This window comes from Nothoprocta perdicaria, unplaced genomic scaffold (assembly GCF_003342845.1).
Source record: "Nothoprocta perdicaria isolate Ctin4 unplaced genomic scaffold, notPer1 scaffold_466, whole genome shotgun sequence".
NCBI classification, from domain to species: domain Eukaryota; kingdom Metazoa; phylum Chordata; class Aves; order Tinamiformes; family Tinamidae; genus Nothoprocta; species Nothoprocta perdicaria.
In genome coordinates, this window is record NW_020455717.1 from 144,669 (window position 1) to 156,385 (window position 11,717).

An 11,717-nucleotide genomic window follows, 5' to 3' on the forward strand; every position below is an offset into this window, starting at 1 on the left:
CAATGATAGCTCGCGCTGCGCCTCAAGCCCCGCCCCCCCCCGCTGCTTTGGCGCGGGAGCTGCGGGCAACTTACAAAAACGCACCCGAAAGAGAGACGAGTTTTGGTGTTTTCACAAAAATAACCCAAACTCTTAGGGTTTCCTAACAGAAATGCACCCAAAAGCGCAGCGATTTTTGATACTTTCACAAAAATAACCAAATTACTAGGGTTTCCTCCACTACAAGGATCGTCCACACACTCACTGGGGCTATCCAAGCAGGGAAAGCAGCCCGGCTCCAGGCACCAAACCGATCCCATCCACTTCCACCCCACTTTCCTTGCCCTGGAGAAGGAATCCAGCGACAGCGGAGCAGGCACAAGGTGTCCCCAAGCCGCCAAACCACCTTCACTGGCTTACGTGTGACTCCCTGACAGAAAGGACCGTCACCTAAATCAGATCACCCTGCCCTGTACTCCCCGCTAATCTCTCCAGAGCTGTCTAGCTATTTACGTTAAGCAGACCTGATTTTTCCTGCTGACAGCACAGATCTTCATCAGCTCCTCACACAATCCATCTATCCCTASGGTTTTCCAGCGGCTGCGTCGGGGTGTCTGCAGCGCGACGCACAGAGCGCAGGAAAGGGCTTGAACTCGCTGCAGGTCAGCAGGAAAAGCAGGAGCAAAGCCGGGGGTGACACGTTGGACAGTCCCCTGGGGTCACCAGGAGCTGGGTGGCATCTCCAGGTGCCCAGATGACACGATTTTCTTGTAAACCTTGATGCTGAGGGCAGTCGGCGCCTGTGAGTGACTAGAGGARCTGCACATGTCACATACAAGGTACAAGGCGACGAGTCCGTCTGCAGTGGCTCTCGGGTTGAAAAGAGCCGAGCTCTGCCTGTGGCTGAGAACTGTCTGCTCATGACAGGCTGCGCGAGTGGCACGAGGAGAGCGGATACAGGCGGGCTCGGCGCCCGTGCCCTCTCCGTGACCGCTTTCACCCTCCTCCTACTTTGCCTTTCAAGCTAATCGCTCGCTAAAGCCGAGCTCTCTCTTGCAGGGAGGGGACACCGGGCAGCCTACACAAGACCCAAAGTCAGCTGAGAAAGCTGCTCCTGGGATGCGGCTTTCCTCCCTAAAAAACCCTTCCAAAAGTCTTGCTGAAACAGCCTGGAGCCAAGTGCCCCTTCATCCTGCCCTGCCTGGGATGGCTGCAGGGATGAGCCCTGAGGAGAGCAAGGATGCAGCACGCGGGCCAGCGCACGGGCTCCTCACGCCGCTGCTGGCTAAGCCGGCTAAGCCGCCCAGACGCTCGTCGCGTCCGACTAAATAAGGCCAAGGAGAAAGTGTGCCGGCCGCGCCGCATCCGCCTCCTCCGGGCGGCTCTTCTGTTCCCGCGGATTAGCGGTGACTTTGGCTACAGTCACCTCTGCGGAGCCGCTCGGGAAGGGGAGGCAGCGCGGGGCGCCCGCCGCCCTCGCCCGGGGCTGCGCACAGGAGTGTGCTACTGATTCCTGAGGATTAAACCCGCCTTCCTCTTACTGTCTATACTTAAAGGAATCTTCTTTGGCTAACTGGATTCATTAGAACGCTATAAACCACACATGCAAAGCCACTCGCGCTGCATGACRCACTGCAGCACCTCTGCCTCCTCTCACCTGGGGATGGGGGAGCCTGTCCCAGGAGCCCGGGCTGCTCCACGAGGCCGGGACACCCTGTCCTGAAGGAAAAGGAGCCACCGGCTGCCCACTTTGGTGGCAAAGGCAGAGTAAAGTTTGCGGAGCTTGTGGCACAAGTCCTTCCTTCCCCCAAGGCAGCAGCTTTCCTCCAGGGAGGGCAAGTTTGGCAAAGGAAACACCGAAGGCGAGCAGAAATCCTGAATTCCAAAGCTCACGGCTACCTCCTAAATGATACTGTCAGGAACACAAAGGGAACACGCTCTGCAAGGGCCCCATCCTGCCTTCCCACTGCAGGGAATAAACTGGTGCGGAGCAACCCTGCTCTCCTCTGCTCACCCAGGCCTTCCTTTTTGCTCTTCCTGAGCTGCTGCTTCCATTGTCACCTCGTTTCCAAGCCCTCCTGCTCTTTGGGTGAGAATCAAGAGTTGCTCTGCAAGCAAATACCTTCATTCTTTGTTTTTAATCTTTGCTCAGTGCATCGTGCGGAAAAGGCAGTGCAGAAGGACGCCCTACCTCACCTCGGAGCCGCGGGGCACTTGCACAACAGSCACGGTTGCACAGCCCCCGTGACAAGCCCGAGGCTGTGGGGACAGGGTGGCTTACACAGCGCACCCTTCTTGCCACGCTTCCCGCTCCACAGCCTGCTTTAAAGGACAGGGCTAAATTGGGGCAGGAATGAACACACGCAGCAGAGAACACCCTGCTGTTTGCAAGGCTGTGTTTGCCTTCGTGGAGGGCTCTGTCCACATCTGCTGTGGGAGCAGCCGGGGAGCTGCAGGGACAGGATCTGCCTGTGCTCCCCAAGGGAGGGAGCGACACAGGCTGCCCRCCCATGGGAGCACAAAGAAGGTGCCAGCTGCATCCCAGGGGTGACACAAACCACCCAGAGCTCCACTGAGCGTGGGGGCAACGAGCCCCTCGGCACTGCCAGCGAACGGGCCGCTCTGCTGAGTTACCTGCTGTGTCTTCCCGGCTGGAACGCCCCGCTGCCCGGCCAGCTCCAACCACGGCTGGGTGGCATCCCAGCCCAGCCCAGCCGGTGCCACCCACCGGCRCCAGCGGGTGCTGCCACCTCCCGGCACTGCCCCTGTCCCACCAGCAGCCGTCCCCTGACAGCGCAGGGGGTCGGGGGACCCCCTGTACGGCGCTCAGCGCTTACCCCACACGCAGCCCTCAGATGAGCTGCACGGCGCCCGAGGCCACCAGCGGGGCGATGGTTTTGTAGCGGATCAGGTGCTGCGAGCCCTCCTCCAGGTCAATCGTGTACTCCCTGCGGGGACACAGGGGCACTGAACCCGCCGCTCCTTTTTCCACGTCCACGCTTGGTCCAAGTTGTGCTCCTACGCAACACAAGCGCGCTGCAGGACCCACCTACCTCTGTTCATCAGCCTCTGGCTCCACGAGGATGTTCTCCTGCCTCTCCAACACCCTCAGGAATACAAAGGAGTCCAGGTTGGGCTTTGGAACTGCAGAAGGAACGGATTCAGAGCGCAAACACTGAGCTAGGCTCTTCTGCAAGACTCTGAGCTGGGGCTAGGAGCAACAAACGCAAGGTCAATAAAGGGAACGTTAGAGGCTTCTGAGCAGATGCAGCGAGCGCTGCCCAGCACAAGCACCGAGGTGAATCCCTGCCAGCAACACCAAGCCACACTGCACACAGCAGAGAGATGACACCRTCCCGTGCCCCCTACCACGTGCCAGTGGAAGGACAAGGACATACACTTTGTGGTCTCAAGAGCATTCCCCACACGCCTTTAGCTGCAATTTTCCACTCATCCTAGAGTCTGGACGTACTCACCTGATTTTAGGAGCGACACTTTCTGCAGGTTGGGCGGCATATGTTTTAGGGCTGCGTTTTTCAGGTAAGTCTCCGTGTTTGCCATGTACCTGAAAGACGGAATCGGAGCAGCTATAGGTTCAATCARAAACAAATTAGCTGATAGAATATTGATCAAGAATACCAGCAAGCAGCACCTGCTGGTCTCATAGGCATTGCCAGAGACCAGCCTAGCTGCTTCCCTTGGCTAATGGTCTAGGCCCTGGTGTGTGAAGAGACTAACAGAAAGATTGTTTTACTTAGACACTTTCCTTGACGTTAAGGAAAGCTCCTGGTGAGGTCCCAGTTCCTRATGCAACCCAATACCCTCTTGAGCACAACATAACAGGCAGTTCTAGAAATCTGTGCGCAGGAAGAGGGGCACATCCAAAACCTACTGACTCTTTGGCAAAGGCAAACTCCTCCGGTGACAGGATGGAAGGCTCCCCTTCTGCTCGAGACTTCTCCTTCTCCAGGACATGGGGGAAAAACTTCTCAATCTGGAATTGGAACAAAATCGCAGGCTGAAACAGAGCTCTCCTAGYAATCTGTGCCTGAAAACCCCTTCTCCTCAGCAAGAAACTTTCCCTCAAAGTGATCCATCACTGCACAGCTGCATGCGGCACCCTCACGCCTACCCAAACACCAGAGTTTGAACTAATGATATGTTCATTGAAGGTCCCCATGCCAGAGTTCCTCTGTGCCATCCTGTGTGCACAGGAGGCCACTAAACACTCGTGGCAATACCGCAATCCTATTCAGTTGCAAGACAACAAGGTGCCCAGGGAATGATTTCCCGTGAATGGTGCTCACGGTAAAGGAAGAGCTTTAACTGAGGCTCTTCACTGAAGCAGGAGGCATTGCAGCGGTGGAGAAATCACTTCTGAGGCCGCTCCTCCTCCTCACAGCAGCCCCGCAAGCATTTACCTTCACGAGCCGACACCGCAGGTAGCTACTGAGCACGTAACGGATCCTTTCGATCTCCATGTGGTGGACGCTGACCTTCAAGTCTCCCTTCTTGGCCCGCTTCAAGTTCGCCTCCTGCAAAGACAAAACAAGCGGTTCAAACGYCCAGCAGCAAGAAAGCTGCCAGAAGGGTGCACAGAAAGGGGCTGCAGCTGCTTTAGCGGCCCGGGGCTCTGCTGCAGCTCTCTGYGCTGCCTGGGGACAGCGGTGCAGGGGGGAGGCTGCTGGGGCTGGGCCCAGGCGGGGCCCCGCCGTGCCTACCATGTGGTCCAGCTGCTCCACCACGCACTCGACGATCTCGGGTTTGCTCTCCAGCAGCTCCGGGGCGAACTTCTCATTGAGCCAGGCCTGGAAGAAAGGGAGGGAAGCGTGGGGGGGAAACCATCGTAAGCGGCAGCTCGAGCGCCGGCCCAGCTCCGCAGCCCGCCCGCTCCGCGGCGGCTGCCCCCTGCGCCGCCCTACCTGCTCCAGGCTGCGGATGAGCTGCGCCGGGGTGAGCACCAGCTCCTCGCTGCCGCCATCCGAGTCCGCCGCCTCCGTCGCCGACCCCGTCCCCTCAGCGCTCGCCGCCATTTCCCGCCAATGGCCGCGCGCATGCGCCGTACCGCCCCCCGCGCAGCCCCCTCCCACTGCGCATGCGCCGTGCGCCCCCGCCCGCGCAGCCCTCCCTCCCGCGCAGCCCCCTCCCTCCCGCGCATGCGCGCCCCGCCCACGGCGCCCCTCAACAACATGGCGGCGGGACATGGCCGCCGCCCCACCCGAGCGGCCGCCAACGCGCCCCCAAAACACACGAGTTTTGCCCCTTTTTTTCAAACTTCAACGGCCACCAGCCCTGCTCCTCCGTGCAGGGTGGCACCTCAAAGACGACAGCGACGCGGTTTAAGAAAAAATTTACTAACCCATCGGTACTTTTGCAAAGTATTGCAACAGATGTGGAAGGCAAACAGCGCTTACAGTTTAGAAAACAAACACAAAAGTTCCGTACAATTAAAATGTTAAACAAAYCTCAACAACAAAACAAACAAAAAAAGTGGCTGAGAGATAAGCCTGGAAATTCAGATCCAGTATTAGCACCTACAGTATCACCAAAAGCCAAAACACTCCAACGATTCTGCACGTTTCCTCATTTTCCTCAATTCTGGAATTCCTTCCACAATTTGATTACGGCCTTGGCCGCCTGTTTGATAGAATGAAGTGTTGTAAAGGACACAACACAAAATAGGAAGCCAATGTGGACGCTCGCAGGTATTGCTGAGGAATGTCTATGCATGGGAGATGCTGAAAAATGCGCAGTTTCCTTGGAATTCAACAGTTTGCCAGCAGCTACAGATATGGAACCGTCTTACACAACACCTAACRACTTGTTAAATCAACATTTTTTTTCCTATAAATTATATATAATAAATCCATAAACAGTTTTACATTTCACATATTAAATTTGGGGTAGGGATTGTTACGTTCATGGGGTCAGCATCCATTTTATTGTCCTTCCTGTTCCATCAATGAAAAAATAGACCTTCTCTTCTGACAAGCACAGATAGATGCAGTAACAGCACAGATACAGGTACTAGCAAAGAACCCGGTATTAAACTCTAGCAATTTCTCCTCCTTTTAGTAACAGCCAAAGCATTAAAAATGGGAAACACTTTAGCTTTCAATGAGAATCAGCACAGGAAACTTAAAATGCTCAGGGCTTGGAGTCACTTCTTGCTGGTCAGGGGCACTGCGCATCGCTCCAGCACTGAACTGACGAGAAGGCCTCGTTCCTGGACAGCTCTCAGCTCTGGCTTGCAGCTTTTCGAGCCCGACTGATGGCCAGAAAGGTTCAAGAATTACAGAGGAACATCGCTGCATTCACTTCTAAGGATTAGGCTTCTTTGGGGCTTTTTGGGGGGGGGGCCCAATTTCTTTCAAGCAGCTTCACCACTTTTTCTTCCAAAACTAAAATGATCCCAAAATTTTGCTCAAAAAATGGATGCTGACCAGCTGGGAGGGCACCCCACGCGGAGCAGAGTTTTAGGAAGTTAGTCCTTGTAGTAGATGGCACTGTGGATCTGGCAGCAGAGAGAGGAATGATGCTCTAAAGTAGGAGGTAGGGAAGCTTTGATACGGTGAGTCCATCGCTGAGCCATCTGCTGGAAAATTAAAGTTCGACAGCATTAGAAAATGTAATGGCAAAACCAAAACAAACAAAAACCCCACCATACATACATCTTTACCTAACTATATTCTGTTCTTTCATAAGGGAAGCAGCAGCAAAGTTGGGGATAACGTGCTATAATATTACCCTGAACTGAAGCCAGCACACTGGACTTCATTTGGGTAACAACAACAAAAAAAGGAGCCCTTCATTTCTATGTTCTTTTCTGCCCAACAAGCATAAAGGCTTTCAAACCTTTCGGGACACACTGCCAACAACCGAGATCACTACCTAACAGAACACCTAAAACAAAAGCTGAAGTTTCAGCTTTTCACAAGCAAGACCTATATTTCATTAAAATTAAATCTGGTATCATCTGAACCTCCTTGTTATTCAGCGGCATACTGCCAACTATTGCTATTTTTTACACCTTTAATTGGTATTTGAAAAATCGAATCCACACAAGATTTATTTTGCAAGATTTTGATCACRCGTAATAGTTGCAGAAATGCTCTCTCTCGGCAGGACAGATTCTATCCCTTCAAGAATACAGGAGKGGGTTTGGAACATGTAGTGTGAAGCTGTTAATACCTGAGACTCCACAGTTTTATCTTGCACTGCTCATACCTCTGTCTTCATAAATGGTAATTTCAATCTGCAGAGTAAGGCTGYTAAGGAAATGTATTATTAAAAAGGTTATGAAAACAAACAAAAAAAACAGTGAAGATATTAAAACTACAGAATGCCACACTGAGATAAAACGTCAGTTTTTCTAAGTTGGACAAACCAGCTGTTGAAACCACTAAAGGATACAACTCTTAATCCTCTTTCAATAGGGTCTGTCAGAAGGAGGCCCTGAGGGGCATAGATCTTCTCATTCTGTTCCTGAATGAACTTTGCAATTTTCTTTAGAACCTGGTAATAGAACAACACAGGGGTCAGTTTCTTAATCAGCTTGAATGGCATTAAAGTCAGAGGCCCAGCTTTATCACGGATATAACACTGGGGAACCTAACACCATTGTGATGGGTTTTTTAAATCACAGAAATTGCAGGATTCTGCTGGAATTTCAAACACAACGATCACTCTATGTATTAGTCAAATTGGGCGAAGTAAAGAGGCTTTTCTATACGTAAAATCACTTGTAGTATGAGCTGGTATCAATACGAAACTGTACAAGAACAGTGCAAATCAAAGAAAACCTACCAGGAAACCAATCCYCAGTGGAAGTTTAGGGAACAAACCGCCTTCCGAGCACCACAGCAAACAGCACCCACCTTTTCATAATGCGTTTCCATGCACAAGAAGATGGTGTAGGCGGTCAGACAGGCCAGGCACCCTTCCAGGTAGGACTGGCCTCCCAGTTTTTCGGCTTCTGCATAAAGGTTGTTCAGCGTCCGGACGGTCTCCTCAAACTGCTGCCTGTCAATCTGCAAAAGAAGCCAACGTTGTCAGTCGCCTTTCAGAGCCCACGGGGATCCTCGAGGATCCTCAGGGATCCTCAGGTTTCCGCCTTCGTTTCCTGCTCACTCCTATTTCCCAGCTTTGTCCAAAGTGCCCCCTATTAGCAGCTAAATCTGGCAGGTTGCTCAGGGGCAGAGTCCAAAGGACACCTTCAATCTCAGACCTGTAGCCCTTGGGTAAACAACCACTACACGATTAGACCGAGCCTAACTAAACGCGACCGCAGAGGAACAACGGGGGACTCCACCAAGGAGAAAATCCCCTCCAAACACAGAGGTGGCGCTCGGAAAACGGCGGAAAARGGGGATTTTTCAACATTTTCCACGCCCCTGATGGGAGAGGCGCGAAGGCGGGAGGCCCCCGGCGCAGCCCACGTTACCGGCGGTGCCGGCCCCGCTGTTGGGTGGGTTGGGAGGGTTAGGGGGGGGACCCGGTGCCGCCGCCCCCCGCGCCGGTGCCGCCGCCCGCCCTACCCGGTTCTCCAGCTCGGCCGGGAACTTGCTCTGGAACTGGCAGCGGGTGCCGCCGCTGTAGTCGCGCTGGATGAACACCTTGCCGGACACGGGCGCCTGCTGCGGCCTCATGGCGGCGGCGCCGCCGCTCCCGGTGCCGCCCCCCCGCCCCCGCCTCACTTACGGCCGTCGCAAAAACGGCGGCGCCGCTGCGGGCCCAGGCAGGAGCGGAAGCGCCCGCTCTGCGCATGCGCCTCCCCCCCCGGTGGCTGGGGGCCCTCCGCGCATGCGCGGCACGTCCTTTCCCCCCCCCACGCGCGCGCAGTACTTGGTACAGCCCGCCCCCCTACGTCATCATGGTGCAGTCCCGCTCGCAGGGGCGGGATGTGAGCCCCTCCCGCCTCGTTCCCCGAGGGCCSCGGGTTCGATTCCTGCGCCCGGCTCCCAATCCCAGTGCGACTCCAATGCGCTTTCCCCRGAGCCCGATCCTGCGGGATATCCTTTAAGGCGCATACAAAAGCCTTCCGGAACGAGCTTGAGCCAATTGCCRTTTCATTAGATTGCATAAAAACCTTTTTGAAAATATCTGTTTTTAGGATGCCTGAGATCCTGCTGCACTCCCGACTGGCCTTAGGGAAGGAGCAGTGGATGGGAGCAGGGTCGAGGGTGCACCCCAAAACCAGGGAAATGGAGACACTGGAAAATGAGGAGTCACCTTCAGCTGGGATGGGGCATTTYGGATTACAGSCCTGGTTGGYRCTGGCTCCAGCAGGAACTTTTCCYGGGAAGAAGTTCCCTCAATTTTGAGTCATTAAAAAGCAGGGRAAAAAAAAAAAAAAAAAARGAGAGAGAGGATCTTAGGAAATGCTTGAACTGATTAGGTGCTCTTAGGAGCTAAGGAGCTAAACAAATGCAAAGCAATTCCCCCCTCCCAGCCCCTCGTGCTGCTGGAGAAGCTGGGGATTGTAATCCCATTTCCAAACACACAATTAGACGAAAAAAAAAAAAAAAGAATAATTAATTTCTGCTTCCTCATGCAAATCCGCTGACCAATCATTTAGGGATCAGGAGCAATTCCGCTTCTTGTGCAAATTCCAGACTGAAGGCATGGAAAAAAAAAAAAAAAAAAGGAGAGTGAATGGATTTACTTTTCTAAGAAGCGGCGTTAACAAAGGTCCCATTTTCCGCGGTTATGTGCCTGGCCAGACAGCCCTCGCTGACAAGCTCTCAAAAAAACATGTGTTGGCCCCGTTGAAAAGGCCCCAGTGTTGACGGGMGGACAATGGAAGTGACAAATTGTCCCATTGTCCCCGTTGGGGCGAGCGGGCCCTGGGATAATTGCGGAGCCAGGGGGAGGAAAAGCGGAGGGGTAGGAGAAGGGATGGAGCCCGACCGGAGCGACCCCGTCGCGGTGACCGGGAGTGCCGAGGGCTGCTGGTGCCGGTTGTCCYGTAGGAGCTCCCGGCGGGACACGGAGCATCCGTGCGGAGCATCCTGATCCCGGGGAGCCCCTGGGCCGCGGGACGAGGCGGCGGCGCGCGCGGCCCCGCTAATTCGAAGCAGACGAGGCGCGGGGCCGAGCGCTGCCGCCCTTTTCCTTGCGGCTCGCCAGCGCTCCCCGGCAGGGATATTTATGGCCAAGTCATAAATAGCTCCTATGGACTTTCCCYGTCAATCGGGAATATGGATTAGATGGGGAAAAATGTGTGCACTTGGGGTTGGGGCATGTGGTTTCTCCCGCGAGGAGGAGGAGGAGGGCCGGGGCTAGCGAATTCCCACCGCAAAYGGGAACGGAGCGGGGAGATCCATCCTGAAATCCCTCTGCAATGCTGGGGCAGTCTCTAATGGTCCGCTGCAAATCCAGGCGGGAGCCGGGCCGGCTTCCCGGATCCCAAAGGGAAAGTCCTGGAGGCCGGAGGGCAGCGGAGGCCGGCGGCCTTTCCGGGAGCGCCCCCGGAGCCTCCGCGCGCTCCCACGGGACCCCCCTTGCTGGTGGCCGCAGCCGTCAGCCAGGAGCGCGGCGCGCGCACGAAGGGGAACCTGCCAAATTACTAATAAGCAGAAACGCCATCCGTCTTAACGAGGAAACGAGGCCGTGCTCGGAAAACAGCAGCCCGGAATATCCACCGAGGAACTTTGGACGGGCGCTCATTCGCGTCAGAAAGCGCGGCGCCCCCGGGCCAGCGCGCTTCTGCACGTGATTTCTCGATGCTTTTGCAAATCATTAAGCRTGAAAAAGGTAAATAAATGGCTAGAGGGCTGAGAAAATAAATGATTAGGGGGAAGAGAAACATTCGGCATTCCCATGAGGGTAAAACAACCCGGGAAATCGCGGGGTGCAGGCTCTCTTCTCTGCAGAGGGTGATGCGGAGTGCACGCTCCATGGGGATGCAGGGCGCGCGGGATCGCAATGCCCATCAGGGCTGAATCCAGGGAACATTCCARCCCCAGGGATGCCCTGGCCGCGCACCCCACGGCCCGGTTCACAACCCGGTGCGCCCGCGACGCCGCATGTTATTGCCTGCTAAATATTTATAAGCGCTGTAAATATTTGCCGCGCGCTTCCTGCAGGGATCGGGATGGCCGGGCGCGCACGAGAGGCTGCATCGCCYTTGCCGGGTTATCCCGGGCGCAAACGCTTCCCGACCGGGGGATTTAGTGGGGAATGGGGAGCCGGCTGGAAGCRGCGCCCGCGGCCGGGCTCGGCGCCGCCGCTCGTGCACGGAAGCCGCTCGCTTGGCACAAATCAGCTCAGGTYGGCGGCTTTGTTCGCCGGGAATGCGGGGCATTCCTTTATCCCAAGCTTTGCCCCCGGCCCCGTCTCGCGCGCTCGGCCCTTATGCTCCAAGCGCGCTGCTCAGCCTCCAGGAGGAAAGATTGCGGGAAAGGCCAAGTCAAACAAGCCGGATGGCTCCTTGCCACGCGGAAAATGAGAGGCCCGGAGATTTCCTTGGGCTCCCGGGACCGAGAAGGGGGGAGTTTCTTGTCGGAGCATCGGGAAGGAGGCAGCTCCGGAGAACTCGCGCGCAAGGAGGCCAAGGGAACCCATGGGGATCACGGGGCACTGGGTTATGCCACGAGCTGCAGGAAAGCCGGGATGCCCGGGGATCATGTCGGGATTCTCCTATCAGGATGCACAGGAGCTTTCCCAGATTGTCCCAATCCCACTGCTCGTGAGTGGCCGGTGGCAAACAAGGATCGAGGCCAGTTTGCTGGAGTGCG

General features: G+C 55.4%; 2 protein-coding genes across 3 annotated transcripts in view; both read right to left on the bottom strand.

Moving 5' to 3' along the window:
* Positions 1-4,972, bottom strand: part of GINS4 (GINS complex subunit 4) — a 5,614-nt gene extending 642 nt beyond the window's left edge. The window contains exons 1-7 of the mRNA XM_026046985.1: positions 4,902-4,972; positions 4,701-4,787; positions 4,401-4,514; positions 3,876-3,973; positions 3,456-3,544; positions 3,033-3,123; positions 2,817-2,927 (exon numbers count right to left, since the gene is read on the bottom strand). Of these exons, the coding sequence (XP_025902770.1) occupies positions 2,831-2,927; positions 3,033-3,123; positions 3,456-3,544; positions 3,876-3,973; positions 4,401-4,514; positions 4,701-4,703 (492 nt within the window). The 5' untranslated portion in view covers positions 4,704-4,787; positions 4,902-4,972 and the 3' untranslated portion in view covers positions 2,817-2,830. The remainder of the gene's footprint in view (positions 1-2,816; positions 2,928-3,032; positions 3,124-3,455; positions 3,545-3,875; positions 3,974-4,400; positions 4,515-4,700; positions 4,788-4,901) is intronic.
* Positions 4,973-5,372: 400 nt separating this feature from the next.
* On the bottom strand, positions 5,373-8,646 carry GOLGA7 (golgin A7). Of its 2 annotated transcripts, none has more exons than XM_026046992.1 (5): positions 8,517-8,646; positions 7,857-8,009; positions 7,393-7,494; positions 7,171-7,234; positions 5,373-6,571 (listed from the first exon to the last, which is right to left on the bottom strand). In XM_026046992.1, the coding sequence occupies exons 1-4, from the start codon at positions 8,625-8,627 to the stop codon at positions 7,187-7,189; spliced, it is 414 nt and encodes a 137-aa protein (XP_025902777.1). In that variant the 5' UTR covers positions 8,628-8,646; the 3' UTR covers positions 5,373-6,571; positions 7,171-7,186. The 2 variants fall into 2 exon arrangements, with proteins under 2 accessions (XP_025902777.1, XP_025902776.1); XM_026046991.1 differs by having other exon boundaries at positions 5,373-6,574.
* Positions 8,647-11,717: the final 3,071 nt, after the last annotated feature.

Coding starts and splice junctions, on each gene's coding strand:
- GOLGA7 (XM_026046992.1), bottom strand. CDS start 8,627: ATGAGGCCGCAGCAGGCGCCCGTGTCCGGCAAGGTGTTCATCCAGCGC. Junction 8,010..8,516: donor CGGCCGAGCTGGAGAACCGG/GTAGGGCGGGCG, acceptor CTTCTTTTGCAG/ATTGACAGGCAGCAGTTTGA. Junction 7,235..7,392: donor TTGAAAGAGGATTAAGAGTT/GTATCCTTTAGT, acceptor CTTACTCTGCAG/ATTGAAATTACCATTTATGA.